We start from the raw sequence: 21,433 nt of genomic DNA, 5'->3' as shown, positions 1-21,433 counted from the left end.
ATGAACTTGCCGGAGGAGCGACAGATTATTTTTCTCTTTTTTACTCGCTCTATGAGGCCAACCCCAGGAGGAGCTTATGATTGACTCGCGAAAAGACTGAAGCCTTGAAATATCTTTCACAAAAAGGTGAAATAGAAAATCTCTCACAGGCCACAATCAGACAACATCTGCCGAAGTATCAAAAGGGGGCATATAAGGGATCTAGAGGGTTACAGAACCCTCCCACTCCCCGATCCTATGACCACTGACATCATCCTACTTTTCTGAAATGACTATTGGGTATTACTTACATATTGTTGCTTGCCACATTATCAGTCTGTTACTAGTCATTCAAATCATGATCTTCTGAGCTCCCTCCTTTACCAAGCCATTCATCAAAAAATCTGGAATAGCTCAGGCACCCAAAAAACCACATCCTGCTAGCACAGGACAAGCAGTGGACGTTTTAACACCCAAGAAAGCACAGGATTTCTTACCAGATTTTCCTCCTTGTGTAAGGCAGTATGAAGTGAGATGGTAAAAAAGTGTCCATTTCCTGTCTGCTCTCTCCCTTAGGGACCTGGACAGAGGGACTGATTGCATTAAGCACACGATACCCAACCCTTTCTGAGGAAGGTGCAAATTACCTCCCCTGTGCCACATGGCCAGTGTGTGCCCGGGCTCCTGGCATATGGCAAGGCAGCACTCCAGCTTCTGCTTTGCTAACTTGCTGTTTTATTAACACAGGGGAGGAGAGAAAGAAAAGGCATGGGGATGTCAGGAAACTCTCCTGTCTAATATGCGAGATCCTGTCCAAACTATCTCCTCAGCAGATGCCTTAAACTGCAGGGACTCTTCCTTCTCTTGATAGAAGTATGACAGACCAGGAACTCTGTGATAGGGATGAGGTCAACCAGCCCCATGCAGTTGGAAAATAAAAATAAATGTTCAGAAGCTATTAGGGTTTCAGTTTTCTATTAGGTAGTACCGGTTACTCTTGCTCTGTATCGGCTTGTACCCTACCACTACTCCGCTGAGCTCATGTTTTTATTAATCTGCTTGGAAGTTGCTGTGACAGCTTAAATAGACTTAGTAAGTCCTTTAATTAATGGGTGTTTTAGCAGACATAAGCGGCCACAAAACCCCAAGATTACTTGTTTGAAGCCTCAGCGTAACTGCTGTGCCAGCAGAGCATTACAGAAACCATTTGATACTATATGTTTCATTAAATACCAAGATTAAACTGCCCATATGGACTTGATGTAAAATTCTTCTTGTCTAATTTGCACCAGTGGTACATGTGCAAATCAGAGCTGGATAAAACATTCTGCCTTGCCTTCCTCTCTTCCTGCAATAACCTAGTTCACGTGGGCATGGGACAGCTATGGGGTAATATTTTCCAATTTATTGTTTAATAATTTCTTTAAATTCACTAAAGCAAATATGAGGTTTTTGATCTAGGTAGAGGACACAGGGTGTAAGAAAACAAGGCAAAACAGGCAGTTGCAAGACAGCTTTCAGAGTTTGAGACAAGTATTCTTTTTAAGACACCGAGATATTTTTAGGTTCCAAACTCTGCTTGAGCTCCTGTGGGGGGCAGCATCAGTAGATTTAAGCATCCAGAGTTCATGCAGAGCACTGAACTCAGAGGCTGCAGAAGAAAACTGGCACAACAGCATGTCCCACAAGCAAACATGAACCATCAAGCACTGGAACAGGCTCCCCAGGGAAGTGGTGGATTCACCATCCCTGGAGTGTTCAAAATATGAGTGGACATGGCACTTCATGATATGGTTTAGTGGGCGTGGTGGCATTAGGTCAAAGATTGGACTTGATGATCTTGGAGGTCTTTTCCAACATTCATGATTCATGAAGGCTGTAAGGAGGGCATAAGTGCCATGCTCTGTCTCGGGGAAGACTGTGAGTGTGAGAACTAGATTGTTAAACACGGGGAAATAGAAGCAGCTGAAAAACTTCATGGCAATAATAGAGAGGAAATAACAATACTCTCACTGTCCCTCAATTCAGTTCACCTCACGATCTCATGGAATCAAAAACTGCCAAAATTCCTACCTCATGCAGATTTTCAGGCAGGCAGGAGATGCTGAGCTGTATCGTCAGGATCCAGACTTGATTTTGTTGATGAATTGTAAACAGAAATACATCATAAGACACAGAAAAGGTCCACCTGGTCTTCAAACCCGTCAGGGATGCAAAACCAATGCAAGTTTCCCTTTCATAATGTAAAAATGTGATTAAAATGGCACAGAAATAAGGGCTTGCTTGTCTTTTCAGTTCCTTTTTTCAGCTTCCTTACAAGGAACTGTCTTTAAATTGCTTTTAGTTTTCAGATGTCACATTACTCCAAAGATGTGCCTCTTCACATGAGTGAAGAAACAGAATCTTACCATCTCTTCTCCCTCAAAACATCCCCCTCTGCTCCCAAGGGCATGCGACAAATAGTGCATTGCATGTCTCAGACATAACTGATAAACTCTGTATGCTTATGATTAAATTGTCACGGCTCTTCTTCAGTAATGCATGGGAGCAAGAGAAAAGCCCTCCAAAGATGGGGCTGGGGGGGCCTACAATTACTTACATAGATGAAAGAGTGAAGACTTTGTTATTCTCACGTAACCAGCAAGTGGTTGGAGGGGGCACTCAACTCCACAGACAAATTTCTTTAAGTAGTTGAGTAAATTGGTGCTTCCTATCATGACAGTAACACTGGTTCCATACTGCCTAAGACACAAAAACAGCCTTATCCAGAGTTGGCAGGTGAAGGTTACCTGTCCTCTCACCAATACAGATTCCACTGTCTTACCTTTTGGGTGCTTTTCCCCTTTCCTTGTCTGCTAAGTGCAGACAGGATCAGCTATGAGGGATTTAGAAATCTCAAGTGACTGAAAACAGACACAGACTTAGGGTTTTATAGCAGATACAATTTAACAAAAATTCACAATATATTCTTCTGACATATTTTTAAAAATAATTTTAAAAAAATACTTGCCTGGGTCAGGTTAAAATGATTTAAAAGCATAATTATCAGGAAGCAATCTTCAAAAGTGACATTTCATAACATAATCTTTTCTATTAAAGCAAAGATCGTGGTTCTAACATGTTTTCAAATACAGGCTTAACTCCAATATTAAAAAAACACTGAGTAGCAATGCTTATTCCTCAAAAATCTACACATCTTCCAAAGTCTGTCCTGGTCTGTTGCCCTCTTTACTTTTTTTGCACATTTGAACACATAAATTAACATAGAACTAAGAGAATTAAACCCAGTGGAGAACAGAACAGAGAAGTATTATCAGAGGAAAAAAGAAAATTGGGAGACATTTCCATAAGCAGAATTGTAGACTTGCTGGTAACACTAACTCTATTTGCTGCCTTTCTCACTGAGCTGGCTGCAGAAAAAGCCAAACCTCCCATCACCACCAGCTCAGATTGTACTCGCACTATATACAGCTGACCTTCCCCTGTCCTTTAAAGACATTAAAATTCAAATCAAGTTTTATCATTAGACTATGCCCACAGTGAATTCTACCCACTAACTTTTACCCATCTCACAAAACGGAGTAATTATCAGAACTATGTGAAAAATAATTAACTTCTATTAATATAGAGAGTTAAGAAAAAATAAGAACATAGAAAAACAAGATCCAAGACAAGATTCAACAGTAACTAACCCGGTGTTAACTGAGCCCTTTAAACCAACATTTTGGTTTGTGCCTGCACAACCAATACACAGGCAACATCCTTATACTATCTGTTTTCTAGCTGAGTTCCTCCATAAGTACTGACAGCCTTGAGGAGGATAGTTCTTGCTTCTGTCACACTGAGTGATCTTGCTCAGTTATCTAATTTTATTGATTTCTTCTTCTTGGCTTGCTTTTTGGACACGGTACTCAGAGCTGAAATGCCCACTGATGTCTGAGGCAGGAGCAGTCTTCCAGACTGTGTTGGGTACTTGGTTTTCATAAGGACTTTAAAGAGTGGTTGGGACAACATATGTTTCAGTTGTTTTTTCATTCCCTTCAGCATCTTTTGCTTCTGGCTTTCTTCTTGCTCATTAGCTTTTCTTCCTTGGGGCAGAAATCAAAGATACAGAACGTTACAACAAGAGAACAACTTGCATTGCAGACCTTTGTAGTGAGAAGCGCAGATGTTAATCTCAGCTTTCTCTCTCTAACAAGGTCACTCAACTCCCACCCAGTCTTCCAGTCATCTGTGTCACTTTCAGATCACCCAGGCTGTCCACAGGATAATGAGATCAAGAAGAATCTTGACTACTGAGTAACCATAGCCCAGGTATCATTCTACTAAATCATTCAGCTGGCTCTCAACCCTGAACAGACTGAGGAACAAAGGGAAGGGGGCCCCAGAAGATAAGGTATGCATTCATCCAGGGCTTCTAGCTCAGGCAGGAGCTTCTTCTGTGTATTTTGTTACTTTACGCATGCCTCATTTCAGCACCTGTAAACCAGGAAGTCCTTTCCTCTTTATACATAAAAAGCAATGAGGCTCTCAGATTTAATAACACAGGATAAAGAAGGGCATAGAAAAGATTTGAGACAGTTAGGAGGGTCAGAGGCCTGAAGTGGAGAGAAAAACGAAATCAAAGTTGCTGTAAGGTAAAATTGAAAGGGCACTACTAAAGCCTTTGTAACTGTGTAAGAGGCATTTCATTTATGGGAGGAATGACTGAGATTTTAATTGGTCTCCAACAAGCTACAGAAGAATCAGAGACTGAGTACAGCATGAAGCTGGCAAATTTCTGGATGGCAATTACAAAATGTTTCACTTGAGAGCCCCAACTTACTTGGACTGGATGTGCTGTTTTGAAACTCATTACAAAGCACAGCATACTCAGATTATGTCAAAACAAGACAGCAGAGTGCTAATTATCTGAAAGCACTCCTGAACAATTTACACAGAGACGATTAGCGTTTGCTTGCAAAGTGGTTGAGAACCAGCTAGTCCAGCCATGAATAAAATAAATAAATAAATAAATCTAAACATATTTCGAAATTAAGGCATATTCATATTTAGCAGCTAACAGGTTAGAGACAGATTCATCTGAAGCGACCTCTGCAGCACCTCTATTCAGCCTGCCTTCAAAGAACTGGTAGGAAATCATACCTTCAGCTCCTAAAATATAAACACAATGTGGCACTTTACAGTGCATCTAAATATTGCAAAACTTCATGGCATTGAGCTAATAGGCACCCACAATTGCAACAGCCCTACACATTCAGGCACAGCCTGCAAAACATTTAATTTATAAAATATAAGAAATTATTTACTTCTAACACACCACCAAAAACCTCAGCAACTTAAATACATGTATTGGCCATTTTGCCCACACAACTCAACCTACATGAGGCTCACATAATATTTGGTGTTTCCTAGCACTTCCTAGCTGTTCCCACACAGAGCTGTCAGGCTCCTATCCTGATGCCTGACTACAGGGAGAGACAAGCAGAAGCGAGGAAACAGCTTTTTCTTTGACACAGGGGGGACAAGACTCAATCAGGACATACTGGGCTGTTTAGATCACACTTGCCAGAAGCTGAACAGTTCTTGTCCTATGACATGTAGACTTGTCTGTGACTTGCCATAACTGTCGTCACACCTCACTCCCTCAGCTTCAGCACTACTGCTGCACAATCATCCTGAAAACACCAGTAACACCACATAGTAATGACACTTCTTTCCTTCCCCTTCTGCTCTGCACAATTTGAAGTTTCTCTGCCATGGTGAGGCTTCTTCCAGACACCAGCACTGTGGGAACAACTGAGCACACCCACAGACAAACATTTCTACTTGCCCATCAACATGTTATCATCAAGATCCATCTCAAGAGCCTCTGCAGCTTGATGGAGCCAGGAGTTGTGTTGCTTTGCCCGACTGTTGAAAAATTCTGCCTTCTCAATCTGCCTTGCCAAATTCATCCGCTCCTGCAACAAAAATACATTTAGACATTATGATCAGGTTTAAATGTGTGGTACTTTAGCAGAATCGGTGTTTGAGAGCATGCATTACAATGCAACTGGGGTACAGAGACACTCTGGTTCCCTACCCATGTTCCAGGAGATGCCTTGCATAACAAAGACATCATAATTTGCTAGTGTTTTACTTCTTCAGATCCACGATAGAATCTGGCTTCTAAAACATCTCAACTACTAAACATACCTGAATGTTAACATTCTATAAACAAATCATTACAAACACTTGAGAGACATCAAGAACAAATCATGATTCAAATACCCATAATTTCTAACTACATATTTACATAGTACAGATCTCAGAGTTACTAGACTCAGCAGTAAGGGGCAGCCACTACCTTCACTAACTCCTGCAGGCCATATGGAAGGAACAACTCATGTTTTAAGGAATGCACCTGGATCTTGTTTAGGCACAGGACAGAATGTCCTGTCCTTCCCAGCTGCACACAGGTGGAACAAAGATCTCCAGCAAATCTAACCTGACCTGGAGCCTTCCAGCTGGGCCAAAAAAAATAACGAATTCACTGTGGAAAGAAACTCTACACTAACAATAAATAATAATCAACCAGCAGCAAGTTCTGCTGTTTGGAATGTGCCTGCAACTGTACAAAACAAACCCTGTGCAGGAAACTGAATAGCCTGGTGCTACACAGTAACAGCACCAGCCAGAAACGCCACAATAGTTTAGATGCAGAGAGAGAAGAAATTAAATGTGCCGTAAACTACTAAATCAGTCAGTTCTAAGATCACTACAAGAAATTTTAAATAGTTTTTCCATCTTTGCAAAATTTAAGTTCTCTTTAGGTCTATCCTCTATCCTGGTTCAACAAGTCTATTCCTTCCAAGTGTGAAACCCCTTCACACTTTTTCTGAGCTTGGATGAAGGCATACAGAAACAGGGAAGGAGTGTGCAAAAGGGACAGACATACAGAACCAGCAGCACTATTAGTCCTAACTACAGTGACTTTGTGATTAAGCCCAGTAAGTGTAAAGGAGACCTGACTGTTCAAAGGGACTCTGAGGCTGAAGTCCTGCAACTACAATTACAAAGACGTCTCTTCCGGGAAGAGGAGTACTATTACAGATAGGAGAGAAAATCGTGAGATGGTAGCAGGAAAATTAAAGTGTGGAAACAATATTTATTTGCTCATTAATTGACAGAGCATGATAAGAGCCAAGAATACTCAGCAAGAAACACAGAAAGAACCTCTGAAGAAACACTCTTTAAAAACAACAGATTTCTTTCAGTAGCCAGAAATATTTATTGGGTGTAAGGGGGCAGCAGAGGAGATGGGGGGGAAGGAAATCAGATTCTCTTCATTACTACCAAGAGGATAAAAACAAGTCTGTAGAAGCATTTATTGATTTTCTTTCTCTTTCAGAAAGCTGCATCTCCTGAAAGATTCATGCTAAATACCCTACCTGCAGCAAGTCTGGGCTTTGAAAGTTGCTGACATTATTCCCAAGGTGAGGATAGTGCTGTTGCCACTGGGGTAAACCCTGGGTTCTGTCCAAGCCAATTGGATAAGCCTGAATCAGAATACTATAAGGAAGATAGCTGTTGCATTATCTGACTGCTTGCATTCTCCCTTGTTCTCAATGAGTGTGCAACATTCAGACATTCCAACCCTGAATTCCTTTCAAATCCAGTATTTAAGTATGTCCCATTCCTACATAGCTGATATCACTCAAAACATTAAGAGAATGCTGAGACATGAAATGGTCTCTTATTCAAGAAGTAGAAAATCTGCAGTGAATAGATGCTTTCTAAAACACATTGTTTTGTAAACCCTAACCACTGTCTATCTCCTTAAAATGGCCAATAACCCAGAAAAGAGAACATACCTAGTTTGACAGGGTTCAGTGGCAGCTGTGGCCTCACAGTATAGGAACTCTAAGAAAAGCAGACAACTCACTACTTCAACTGAGTAGAGGCAGGTGAAGACCACTGAACACCCCTGGACCTGCTACTGTTCTCCAATCTGTTCCTAACAAAAGAGGCTTTAAACAATGTACTTAGCAAAGCCATCCCAGCTCCCCAGCCACAAAACATACTCGCTTCCCTATACTGTTTTTGGAAATCTAGTCAGGAGAAACTCTACATAACACCATACAAGAAAAACATAAGTGATGTTTATGTTCAAACACATTTCTTGGGCCAGTTATAATGGAGAAATCATAAATACTGCTTAAAAAAATATAAAATGTGACTAATTTCATTTTCAAATCCAGGTCCTCAAAAGTAAATTTCACCTGAAATCTGGAAGGAACACGATAGGCAGTATTATATCAGTAATGTAAGTAATATAAGCAAGCAAGCAACTACTCAGGCTCCAAAAAGACTGTTGTTTCTTTACCTTGATAGAAGTCATGCACTTGGTATCAACCGGGAAAAACGGCAGCTCTTCACTCTTCCCCAATGTTTTATAAATTTTCCGAAAATTGATCAAGTCGTCAGGGCCAATCAGCAATAGGCTGAGGCCTTCATTGGCAGCTCGGGCTGTTCGACCGCTTCTGTGCACGTACAGCTCAGAGGTACGAGGGACCTGCAAGTGTTCAGAGAAGCCATGAAGCTGCCAGGGAAAGCTAGCAGCAGCCTGTTATGCTTTGGACAAGAGGTTGCCAAAGAATATTGCATTTTATACACACATAGTACATTGCAGGTAACAGAAAAAAGTAATGTAAAAGATGATGTCTTGACACACTTTTTGTTCTCTGATCCAGCATTCTTCCTTGCATAATCTTTTGTGAATTTCTCCTAACTTCTGACCCTCTGTCATTTCTCTTGCAAAGCAGCAAAACATTTTATGTGTCCCCAGAGATGAGTTATATGGCTGAGTCATTTGACACCTTTGGACATCAAAGTGAAGCAAAAAGCAAGGAGGATAATATCTGTTATGCCACTTCTGATATAATCGCACATTGATGAAGTGCTAGCTACTGCAGTCAGTCACTGCAGCAATGAGATCTTTAAGTACAAAGCACTAAGACAGTTAAATGATTAAATATCTATACTTGGGACTATACTATACATGGAATCAAGAATTATAGCTTTATAGTCTTCAGGATTTGGATCATGAAGATCTTATTTCAAAACTAAAACAGTAAAAGTAAAACCATTAAAAATACTTAACCTGGTAGTGGATGACATGCTGCACATTGGGAATATCAAGACCACGAGCTGCAACGTCTGTTGTCAGGAGGACACAGCTGAGAAAGTGACAAAATTTAATGAACATAAAATTGAAGAGTAAATCATCTGCTGAGGAACATAAAGTACAGCAATACAGAATCCTACCACAGCAGTTTAAGAAACAGATTTATACTGTATCATCTGCTGGAACTACACATTCTGCTTTTCCTTACAGAAACGATACCCACTATTACATTAGAGGCAGTCTTGAAACAATTCTTAAAATAAAACTAAAAAATGCAAATGTTACCCTTAGCAGGTCTATATTTCCAATATAGAAATTCACTACCTTGCTGGATTCTGTTTTCCTATGTTCTTCTTCTCTCTCGGTTCACAAGAACATTAGAACTAATTGCTATCTAAAGAAGAAGGGGGATATGTTCCCCTTTGATGCCCTTTTCAGTGCACTGCCCAGGTTGGGTTTAAAAATATCTTTAGTTGATATGACCATACCATTAACAACACAGCCGATCCTTCAGTAGTACAGACATGTTATGAAAAGTTTTACCAGTTGAGAAAAATTACATTAATAACATTATATATTTAAATAACAGCTTTTTGGGGCTAAAATATCTTCTACCAACTTGCATTCAAATAAGCTCTCTCAGTAAATTAAAAGCCAGAAATATAAGGAGAGGATTCTGTTCTGACAATTAGTATTTCTCCTTACCCCTAGATACGACGAACTACTCAAAGATGTTGTTCTTTTATATAAATAGTCTACTACAGAGACAAAATTCTCCTTAGGATATGGAACAATTTGTTTTAAAAACATCTCCCAGCACCTGAAACAAGTTACTTTTAGGTAATGAAAATTTATTATGATTTTATGGCATCTGACTGCATATTCTATTGCTACAAGGTTCAAAATAAAAATAACAAGAGAAAATTCCATGGCTTGCAATCTGCAGAACACCATGAGAGATGGTCTCATAGATTTCTTTCTTGCCTTGAAAATCTGCAGTTTCTGAAAGCGATCCATCCCACCTTGGCCAATGCTATCAATACAACATTTGCCAAGGGATACTGCAGGTCCATCACAGCAATTCAACCTGTGTTCTCCCTGCTTGAATCTATTAACAAGGTACAAATTCCCAGACAGCATGCAGCAGTTTACAGCAGGACTAAACTGTGAGGCTTCTGGATTATGGAAGTACTGAGACCATCACCCTCCTGCCAAAGGCTGTTCCAAAACCAGCAGGAAACAATGTTTCTTAAAATGGCAGGACTGGTCTGCTAGGGTAAACCCTGGCTTCCCACCACTGCTGAAAGGCACAACTGCCCCTTCTCTTACATTGCTCCAGGATACCTTGACCCCCTGAAAGCTAATTCATCTAACTAAACCCACAAAATCGTAACACAGCAAAAAATGGTTAGTTTTCTAATGGCTTAGTGAGATTCAATGACTTACAGAGGATCAAATGAGCTGCAGAGCCAGGACATAGGCAGAGAAGTGTGCAGGATGGTCATGAAAGCCTATGTCTGAAAACAGGGCAAGTGACAGCTCTGTCAGCAGCAGTGAGCTGCCAGACCACAGGATAATTCAGGCTCCAGAGGACCTCAGGACATCTCTAGTCCAACCTCCTCCTCAAAGCAGGACAAGCTGTAAGGTCGGACCAGGTTGCTCAGGGCTTTATCCAATTGAGCCTCAAAAAACTCCAAGAACAAGCAGCCTGTTTCAATGCTCAAGTGTCTGCACAGAGAAAAAGCCCTTTTTCACAGGTAGACCGAACCTCTTGTTTTAACTTACACCCATTACCCCTCATCCTCCTACCATCCACCACTCTGAAGAGCCTGGCTCCATCTTCTTGACAACCTTCTTTTAAGATATCAGAGGGCTGCAATTAGGGCCCTACAAAGTATTTCTCCCAGGCGATACAAACTCTGTGCCTTCAGCTTCTCCTCTTACAGAGCCAGTGCTTCTTGAACACCTTGGTGGCCTTCCATTGAACTTGCTCCAGTTCATCACCTCAACTATCCTGTGAAACCTCATCCTTCATTGTTAATAACTTGGGCTGATGAACTTATGGGTACTCACATCCCCAGCTAGCCTCCTCAGCTTGCTCCAACTCTAACAGAGCTGCTTCCCCTTCCCACTACCTTTTACATGATTTTTTTCTCTACTAGGAAGTTGAAAACCAACCTACCTCTCTCGCTCAGCAAACCTCTCCAGGTTTTTCAGCCTTTGCTTTTGGTGCATGTTGGCGTGTAATGGAAGAGGATCACAATTTAAGATTGTGAGGAGAGAACTGAGGCGTTTTATACAGTCTATGCTGTTTGCAAAGACCATGGTTCTTCCTGGATACTGGAGAAGAAAGTAATATAGATAATAGTCCTTCTCGTTTGTATTACAGTGGATTCTGGTTTCTGTCAGAGTCTCAACAGTAGCCTCCTTCCTTGTTAAGTCTATTACTTTGGGTTTGCCCTTTATTCCTATTTTTTCCATTAACAATTCTAGTTTGGTCTTCTTGTCCATCTTTTTAGCATTCTTTTTTTGTAAAACTCTTGTAGGAGTCTGATGGACTAAAGTCAACGTGGCAGAAAAAACAAAAGTCTGTCGATGAGGGTTATACTGTGAATCATTTAAGACTTCCAGCAACTGAGACAGCTCTAAGAAGTGACCTTTCTCAACCATTCGGTCTGCTTCATCAATCACAAGGCACCTGTCAAGCAGAAAACACACAGTAAAAATATACTTGTGCAGATAAATACAAACCTGATAGACTTAAAAAGAACTTTTCCTGCTAAACACATAAGGGATGTTCTGCATATAAAACCAAAAGGAGCACTGGGTATGCTGGGGCAGCTACAGTAGCCTTCTGCACTTGTTTTTGAAAAAACAGGCTTTTACTACTGTCTTTAATTGACACTTTCCTCCACCAAAATAATCACTGTGCATTTCAATAAAACACTATGAGACAAAAAAAAAAAGTGATCTTATGTAGTCTAAATTAATCAGTTAGTAAACACAATCAGAGTGCAAGGATGACTAGTTCAGTATCCAGCAGTTATTCTAAAAGGCACATTTACCTGAGCTGACGAAGATTTGAAAGATGTGGGTGTCTCTCTTTAACTAAGTCCCACAGACGGCCTGGGGTTGCAATTACAATTTCTGGCTTTCGATTCAGTACACGTTCTTGCTTCTGCGCAGCCATTCCTCCAACTAGAATTGCAGTCTTAATGCCTAGAACATATAATAGGTTTTATTTCACTAATTTATCAGTCAATGTTTTTATGTAGATCCACTCAATGATTTTAAACAGTTTATACTGCAACTTTCAATAAGCATTTTGGTCAGGAAACTTCAGGGGTTTTATGTAACATCGAACATACAGCAATGTGCTCAGTTTTACAGAAAAATCCTCATTATAGTTAGATGTCAAAAATAAAGTAGTCTTTCTCTTAGGGCACCTGTCTTCTAATAGCACAAAGAAACACATCCATAGCTGTTAGCTTTGTTTACCCATACTTCAGTCTCATGTTTTGTCAATTACATCTGCATGAACAAGCATATTCCTGCTATGAATAACCAGGAGGCCACTTTGCAGAATAAGACTGAGAAATGTTTGTCTTGCTAAATGACTGCTCGTTTGCTATGGAATAATCCTACCAAGAAAGCTCCTGCCCAATTAATGATTCTTGCATAGTAGCACAGACCTTGAGTTAGCTTTACGTACTTTGCTGAGGTAATGAAAGGAGTTTAGTTTTGGAAGCTGACTACACATGGCTTATTTCACCCTCCTTCTTCAAAGAATACACTGGCCCATGACAAACTCAATGCTACTGTGCAAGACCCTTCAGTATCCAAGCTACCACTGATCTCTCTTCCCTACTACTTGTGGAACACCATGCTTCCAGGTATGGATTTTTTTTCAAAGTGTGTTTGAGGCAATAAAGCAAGCAATAAAGCAAGCCCACATTAAAACATTTTCTCTCCTGCTGCTGCAACTATGTATCACTTGGGCAGCAGATTTTTACACATAAATAGCTCTGCTCCTGTCAGAACTGTATAACATAAATCAATTGTTTCAGGCTAGCAGTTATAATAAGCCTTGTAATCAGCTGCAGACTGATGAACACAGCAGGATCTACAGACACTAAAGAAGATGTGCTTAAAAGTAGTGCAATGCACTACATATCCTCTTCAATAAATAATTACTAGTGTTGAAGAAGTGGTGAGTTCTTTTCCAATTCTCTCCCTCCTTAACAGTTTCATGTCCTCACTCATTCACACAATAGATGTACTGACTTCTGGTTTGGAAGAGAAAGGAACAGGATGGAATTGCTTTCATCAGGCATATTACTCAGTAATACTCTATGGCTTGACTGCTGCAGGAGGCAAGTCAGACAATCCAGCAATGTGATCTACCCTAAAAATTTATGGCCTTACTTTTCTTTTTTTGATCCATCAAAATTATATATTTATATACACACACACACACATAATTATAGATGCTATATAAAAAGATTAATAGACCTGTCAAAAATTGAAATTATGATATATATTTAAAATTTTATATATAATGGAATTATTTTTTATATATAGCCTACATTATCCAAAACTAGGACAAAGTTAGCTGTGGCTGGGTATCTAGTACTCATTCTGTGTTGTGAGAGCACAAGTCAATAGCTATTTGAAGGAAGACACATTTTAAAGCAAAATATCTCACATTAACTGTTTACTTCCACATGCATCTCACCAAAGAATCTTCACGTATTTCTCACACATCAGTGACTACAAACCCTAACCCTTCAAAAGCCACAGTAACTTCATGATTTTATGGAAGAAAGTGTGGCACGTGTTCTGGCTCAACACTAACGCCAAGATCCAAACACAGTGTAATCCGGGACATGGCCTGCAGGACCTACATACCTGTAAACTTTGCAACTGCATCAATGTGGTGCTTTACTTGTACAGCTAATTCTCTTGTAGGAGTGAGGACCAGTCCTAAAAGAGGTCTCTTTTTATGGGAGCCAACAGTTTGTGTCTTGTCACCTGAATCAAATTCAACATTTTCCAGAACCTTCACACAGCCTGTTGTGGAAGATGCATCATCTTCATCTCCGCTATCTTCAACCTGCTGATGGGTTACTTTTTCTGCTTCATTCTCATTTTCCCAACTTGTTTCATCATGATGCTGATGGGACTCTTTAGAAACACTGTCATTTGTGGTTGTTGAGCTATTTGATTTTTGCCACTGCAGCACAGAGTGAATCATTGGAATTGCAAATGCAAGCGTTTTGCCGCTTCCTAAAAAAACAAACAAGAATAATAACACAGACCAACATTTATTTGAAAAGATGAGAAAAGCAACAGCCAATTGCACACTGTTCTTAAAACATACCACTGTAACAGACACAAATTCATGATCTTTAGAACACCAGAAACTTGCAGAAATAACATCTTTTCTCCTGTTCCCCTTATACATCTCCTTGAGGTCACCAATATCATATTTCCTGAGGAACAGGTATTTTTCCAATCTCTAGCAGGTCAGGCAGACTTATTTGTTCTGAAAGTGTTTTTTAAAAGCTGCAGTTGCAGTCAAGATATTTTTAAAGAACTGTATGCCCGTAAGGAGAATACCATGTCCTAATTGAAAGTTCTGATCAACACTCTCCAAATAAAGGAATAGCAAATGAGGCCAAGGACAAGCTGGAAGGTACTTGAAGGATTTGCTTCTATCTTCAATTTATAGTCCTGTATTTACAACTTTCTAAGAAACTGTATTTTGAAATACTCCACTGCCTAACTTCCTGATCTAGCACCATTTTTATAATCAGAACACAGAAATCTGATTTAAAACAGATAATCCACTTTGGAGAGAAGGAGGTTGTCAAAAATGCTCCTAGCTTTAATTTCAGGGGTTCTTGGCACCAAACTGCCAGTTACATCCCTGCCACGTATTCCCCTCTAACGATCTGTCAGTATTAAAGATGTCAGGGAGAGCCTGGTAGCACATCGACCTCAGTTAAGGTTCTCAGATGTATCAGTTCATTGATCATGAATGCAGCATCCAGAGTACAAGACACTATTGCACCATTCCTGTAATAGGCCACTGCTGGGAAGCAGTCCTCTGGAAATCTAAATTCATGTCCACATCACATTTATGTCACAAGCCATAAAGGTTTGCCAAATTCAGCAATACAGAATTTTTCATATTTAGGGGAGAACCTTAATATTAGTTAATAAACAGATAAGCCCAGTGTCATTATCCTGATCAATGCTGCTGCAAAGTCTCCTCGTATGCACTTCCCCACCTTTCTGCATGTCTGGGAGGTCTTTTATGACTTCTGTCTGCACTTGAAGCAGAAATTGTTTATAATCTGTACTTACAGATTATAAACTTATATACTTACACTTATACAGTAAGATTCTGTATTACCAGAACATCTGTTTTTAAGGTGAAGAACACTGATGATCTTGAATTAAATGTAATGCAATTTGGCTAGTGCAAATGTCAGTACTGCACTCAGACAGATTATTGCTGTGATAATCAGCACTATTCTGCAGGCAAGATTCATCCACAAATTTAACAAATTATCACCTCACAGGACACGTTACCTTCGTAACACACAGACCACATACCAGACAGGCCTGCAAAACCAGTAGAAAAGTATATCTTGGTACTACAGCTCAAGCCAATTCACACTTTTTAAAATGGTTTTAGATTGTATAATCGTACAGAGATAAAACTTGGTTCCCTAACCAAAAACTTCAGCAGTTCTACATATCAATGAACAGAAAGGGTTCATTGATAGACCCACTGCAAAAACAAGAAGCCTTGCCATTCCCTCCACCTGATCTCCACACAGATCTACTGCCATGTCAAAATCTTGATGTTCTTCCCAGTGTTGCTACCAAAAAAGGAAGATTAATAGTTCTTTAACTTATCACATTCCTCCCTCAGGCTCAATGCTAAGTGATGCTGTAGGATGTAGAAAAAACAGCTGGAGAGTTTCAACCTCTCCCAGCTGCAGCTCCTCCTAAGAGATAGTTGTCCATATATCTCAAGTTGCTACAGGAACACCAGTGATCCACTGGGCCCTCTGGAGAGAACCTGGATTTCTCTCATGAAAGAATAAATGAGCAAAACACAGTCCTCCTACCTCAGGGTTATGCAAAATTATAAAGCAACAACACAGCCTGCCACCAACCATGCTTTCTATTCCGCAGCTAGAGAGGGATTTGCTTACCAGCACTGCAAAATGGCACTTTTTTCCAGCCCATAAACACCACTTAAATTTTCAGTTCCATTTTCAAAAACACTCCCTGCAGGGATTTCTAATCTTATTAAAGTTAATAGCACCAACCTAGCTTCTAATTAAAATAAAAATGCAAATGACTGCATATCTTATTAGTTAGTATACTTTCTTGCTTGAGAGCAGTAAATGACTTTACAGACAAGCACTGAGATAAGGCAACTGGAACAGATGAAAAGAGTGCAAAGGAAGCCTTTAAACCAAGGCACCAATTGTGCTTCCTATCTTTATGTTTTTTAGGGGAAAAACGTTGCAGTGCTAAAGAAGACAAAACTTCAAAGGTATAAGCAGCAAAAAAAAGTTTGAAGGAACATAATGCTCTGAGACTTCACAGCAATAAGTAAAAAAGAGGCTGTAACAAATATGGCCATATTCACGCTTAATGTTGTACCCAGTGTTTATTTACTGTTCCATGCTAGCACTGAATCATCTCCAGAGGAATCCAGTTCTCCACTTTGCCTTGCCAGAGGCACAAGTTTGGCTGCTGGAAAAATGACCCTGCTCGTTTCATTAAATCTGCCTTTTGCAGAGTATCACCCTACTGTTCCTAAAGCAAGAAACAATTTGAGAGAAAAAAGACTTCTGTCAAAAGCACAAAAATTGATTGAGATTTCAAAGCTGCATAGGTTGTACTTTGAAAAGATGGAACATCCCCAGGTTTGTAAGTTACAAAGTTTTAAAAATTTACTCGTACATTTAAAACTTTACTAATATGCTGGATTTGCAGAAGACGGAAGCTCTTCTCTCATGTATAAATGCTGCTGCTTCTACATGTAAAAACTTGTAACCATGGGCTGCTTTTAAAGAAGAGATGGGACGCTCGCAACACACAAGCAGTTTAACAGATTTGTACCTGTTTCCGCAGCACCAAGAACATCCATATTATCCCGGATGGCAGAAGGCAAGGCTAAGGCTTGAATAGGAGTTGGAGCACTAAACCCCAGGTAGCTCAAGGCCTGCAACACTGGTTCAGGTACAAACAGGTCTTTCCATGCAGACACATCAGCTTTTTGATCAGCTGAGGCAGACAGAACTTCTGTTGTCCAGTTTTTCCCTTTTTTAGAAGTTGTTATTGGTGGAAGAGCTTCCTGTGCTTGAGAAGCCTTGTTTTTAGCTGCCTTCTTTTTCTTTTTCTTTGGAGTGTCTTTTCTGCTTGATGTGCTCTCAGTCGCATGTCCATAGTCTTTACAATTTGCTTCTTTGATTATCTCACTACACTTTTCCTCTTTATCAACCAGCACGTCAACTTCTGCTGCATCAGGAGCATTGCTTTTATCTGTTTGGCTTCTCGAATCTTTGTTTTTCTTTTTCTTTTTGGGAGGGACAACAGGTTCTTCCACCTCCTCATTGCCGCCTTCTTCTGATGCACTCTCAGCCTGTCTCTTCCTCTCTTTTACTTTCCCCACTTTGGAAGAACTTACCAGCCTGTACTCTGTAAGTTCCTCCAAGCATACTATATCTCGAAACTCCTCCTCAGCAAATAGATTGGGGTCAATTTCCACAGTTTTCCATTTTCCTATTACTTCAATGCCTTTTTGCTTCCCTTTAAAGGAAGATCTAAATCTCCATCCTTTTCTAGCCTTCTTTTTTTTACCTGAAAAAGAGAGGGAGAGAAAAAAAAAGGAATGAAGACTAATTTGATGATATTCAAACAAACAAGAAATCCATGGCATAATTATTTTACTTTCTTCTTTAAAATATTAAAAATATAACTTAGACATTAGTCACTCAAATATTAATAATGTCAATATAACTACAGGCTAATATATATCACTATAATATATATATATTAGCCTGTATAGATATATATACAGAGGCTAATATATGTAATTATTATATATATATTAGCCTGTATATATATATCTCTATATAGGCTAATATATACAACTATTATACATATATATATTACCCTATATAGCCTATACTATCCTATATTAGGCCACACCTGAAGTACTGTGTCCAATTCTGGGCCCCTCAGTTCAGGAAGGACATTGAGGTGCTGGAGCAGGTCCAGAGAAGAGCAACCAGGCTGGTGAAGGGACTCAAGCACAAATCCTGTGAGGAGAGTCTGAAGGAGCTGGGGTTGTTTAGCCTGGAGAAGAGGAGGCTCAGGGGAGACCTCATCACTCTCTACAACTCCCTGAAAGGAGGTTGTAGCCAGGTGGGGGTTGGTCTCTTCTCCCAGGCAACCAGCGATAGAACAAGAGGGCATGGTCTTAAACTGTGCCAGGGGAGGTTTAGGTTGGATATTAGGAAGAAATTTTTTACAAAGAGAGTAATCAGACATTGGAATGGGCTGCCCAGGGAGATGGTGGATTCTCCATCCCTGGAGATTTTTAAGATGAGACTGGATGTGGCACTTAGTGCCATGGTCTGGTAACCACAGCAGGGTTGGATTAAGGGTTGGACTTGATGATCTCAGAGGTCTTTTCCAACCCAGTTGATTCTGCGATTCTCTCTCTATATAGATATATATATATATTAGTCTGTGGTTATATAGCTACACATATACGTATGTTTTTATATATATTATACTTATATACTATATTTACCTATAACATAACTGCAGATTAATTTATTTAACCATATATAACCAAACAGAGCAGCAGGCCAGGCCTACTGCCTGGCACACCTCTGGGGATAAAGAGAGAACCGCCGGATAAATCCCCGCAGGCCCCAAGCGCTTCCGCCGCTGCCCACCCCGGGTACTACCCGCCGGAGCGGCGGCAGGGCCCGGCACGGCCTCCGCCGGCGCACGCGGGAGCTCCCGGCACCTGTGCTTACCGAGCTCAGGAGGCCCAGGGCAGAGAGGGACGGAGAGAGCGCGGCCGCGAGCTCTGCGGGCTGTGCCGCCGCCACGGCCGCCGCCCGCCGCGTGTGCTCGGGGCGCCGCCATTGCTGCGTGACGTCACTCCACCGGTGCCGCGTGACGTCACTGCGCGGCGCCCGCCGGCGCGTGCCCGTGGGAGGTGGCGGTGGGCGGGGGGGAGGCGGTCGCTGCGCGCGCGGGAAGGGTCTCTTAAATTGCAGCTCCGAAATTGGCGGCTACGGTTGGATGTCACCAGCTCGTTCGCTGGATATCATATCGGATTAGTCATTCAGTAAAACCCTTGCTATTCGTGCTTGCTTGCGTGCCAGCGTGCTCCTGTTTAAGAGTGCTGCGGGTAGAGCGATGCGACTTGGGGAAAAGTTGAAGTGGCGGCAGGAGGAGCAAGCACGGCACCGAGGTCACAGCAGGATTTTTTTTTTCCTCTCACATACTCTCTGCAGCTTGATCTTGCTGTAGGAAGACGATGTCATGAATTATCCGCTATGATAATGGCAGATTTTTGTTTCTGCTAAAAGGGTGGCTGATGCTCAGAACAGCCTCTTTTGCTGTGAGACATGGGGGAGGAGAGGGTTAAAAACGGGAGGTTTCAAGGTGATAAGGGACCAGGACACTAGATTAAAGTGCAATTACAACTACAATTATTTCTTCTCTTTGTTATTTGCAGGTGCTTCCAGGTCCTGTGAAAAAATGGGAAAACAAAAGAGTTGTTTGTTTCTTTGGTTTTTTTTTCTTTATTACTATTTTAAGGCCAAGGGAAGAAATAAGCATATCAAATGTTTTCAAGGACAGTTTCACTTCCCGATAATCAGCATTAATGTTCTGGCAATGCACAACATGAGCAGTTGCTTCCAATTCATATCCTCCTGTGAGGAAGGCTAAAGAGCATTTGATGCTTGGTCCTCGTGTTCTGTACAAAATGAGTTTAAATCAGTGACTGTCAGGAAGTCGATTCAGGGAGCAAAGTTTTATACAGTACCTTTAACTCTACGACCAGCAAACCCTATTTATGTAGTACTGAACTGAAGACAGTGATGCCCAACGGTGCTGTCTCACCGACAGCACCCCCTGAGCTGGTGGTGTGTCTTCATCAACAGCTTTAATGAGGGGTCTCAGTAGTCTTTATGCATTCCTTTGTTAAAAGTATCTTTCCTTCCAGGTTATTAGATTCAAATTTGCGAGTGACAATTCTGCTTGTTTACAATTTTTCTATTTTCCCTCTTTTACTGGATATTAGCAAAAGCAAATTTGCAGAAGCAAAAGAAACAAATTACGCTGAAATTCTGGTGTGGCTGACTTAATGTTGTTCCTGAATAAAGAGGAAGAAAAAAATTGTGGACGGGAGAGTTTTTAGCTGTTAATCTTATGTCCTTATGCTGTATGTTGTGTTAATCATATGTCCTTATGTGGTTTCAGAGTTCCCAGTTTTGTCCTAAAAGAAAGATATAACATGGAAATGACTTGCTGAATTATACTTTTTAATGTAATTGTGGACATATTTTCACAGGACATAGGAGTTATTATGATTTTTTTTTTCAGTAAGAATTCAGTTGTATATGCAGCTGTCTTTTCTGCTTGATCAGTATTAAGCTCTATGTACTATTTATAGACTAAGGGATTGAAATTACAGGCCCTAAATCTTAATTTGAAAGCAGGGACATGCCTATTTGTAATGAGCCTGGAGATTCAGAATGATCTTACCTAAATAGACATGGTACCTTTTCTGATTGCCGTGGTGTGAACTGGTTGTACAAGAGGCATTGATTATTTGAGTTGCTTTGAAATGGGATAACCAAGGGAACTAAACATTTGCTTAGTGTGTTAGAGTGACATTAATCTCTCTGAGCCTTTGTCACCTGAAAGAGACGCAGCTTTGTTATGTTGTGACAAGGTTCTGTCAATAGGAAGTGCACCTTTGTGTCCTAACAGAGAGTCAGCTGATACACTCCTGGTAAATACAGTTCCATTATCTACAGTGCTGAATGACTTCTTAGTAAAAATGCCAGTGACAAATGAAACAGAGGCCTGCTTTACCCCCCTAGGACTTTTTTAGGTCAACAGTTACTTAAATACCAGAAAATCGTGAATTGAAGAGAATAACCTGTATTAATAAGTTAACAAGTCATGTCATTTGCTTGCATAACTCACGTCAGTACATACATA

The 21,433-nt window shown here is 40.5% G+C and overlaps 1 protein-coding gene across 1 annotated transcript; it reads right to left on the bottom strand.

The window, feature by feature from the left end:
* Positions 1–3,105: 3,105 nt before the first annotated feature.
* Positions 3,106–19,339, bottom strand: DDX24 (DEAD-box helicase 24). Its single transcript, XM_017829795.1, has 9 exons — positions 19,228–19,339; positions 17,297–18,037; positions 14,057–14,434; positions 12,214–12,367; positions 11,331–11,846; positions 9,125–9,200; positions 8,348–8,536; positions 5,813–5,942; positions 3,106–4,067 (listed from the first exon to the last, which is right to left on the bottom strand). The coding sequence occupies exons 1-9, from the start codon at positions 19,337–19,339 to the stop codon at positions 3,835–3,837; spliced, it is 2,529 nt and encodes an 842-aa protein (XP_017685284.1). The 3' UTR covers positions 3,106–3,834.
* Between the last annotated feature and the right edge of the window lie 2,094 nt (positions 19,340–21,433).

The sequence above is a fragment of the Lepidothrix coronata genome, unplaced genomic scaffold (genome assembly GCF_001604755.1).
Source record: "Lepidothrix coronata isolate B3197 unplaced genomic scaffold, Lepidothrix_coronata-1.0 Scaffold169, whole genome shotgun sequence".
In the NCBI taxonomy this organism is placed as follows: Eukaryota; Metazoa; Chordata; class Aves; order Passeriformes; family Pipridae; genus Lepidothrix; species Lepidothrix coronata.
Note: the sequence above shows the minus strand (reverse complement) of the source record. Positions and strands in the feature narration are given on the sequence as shown.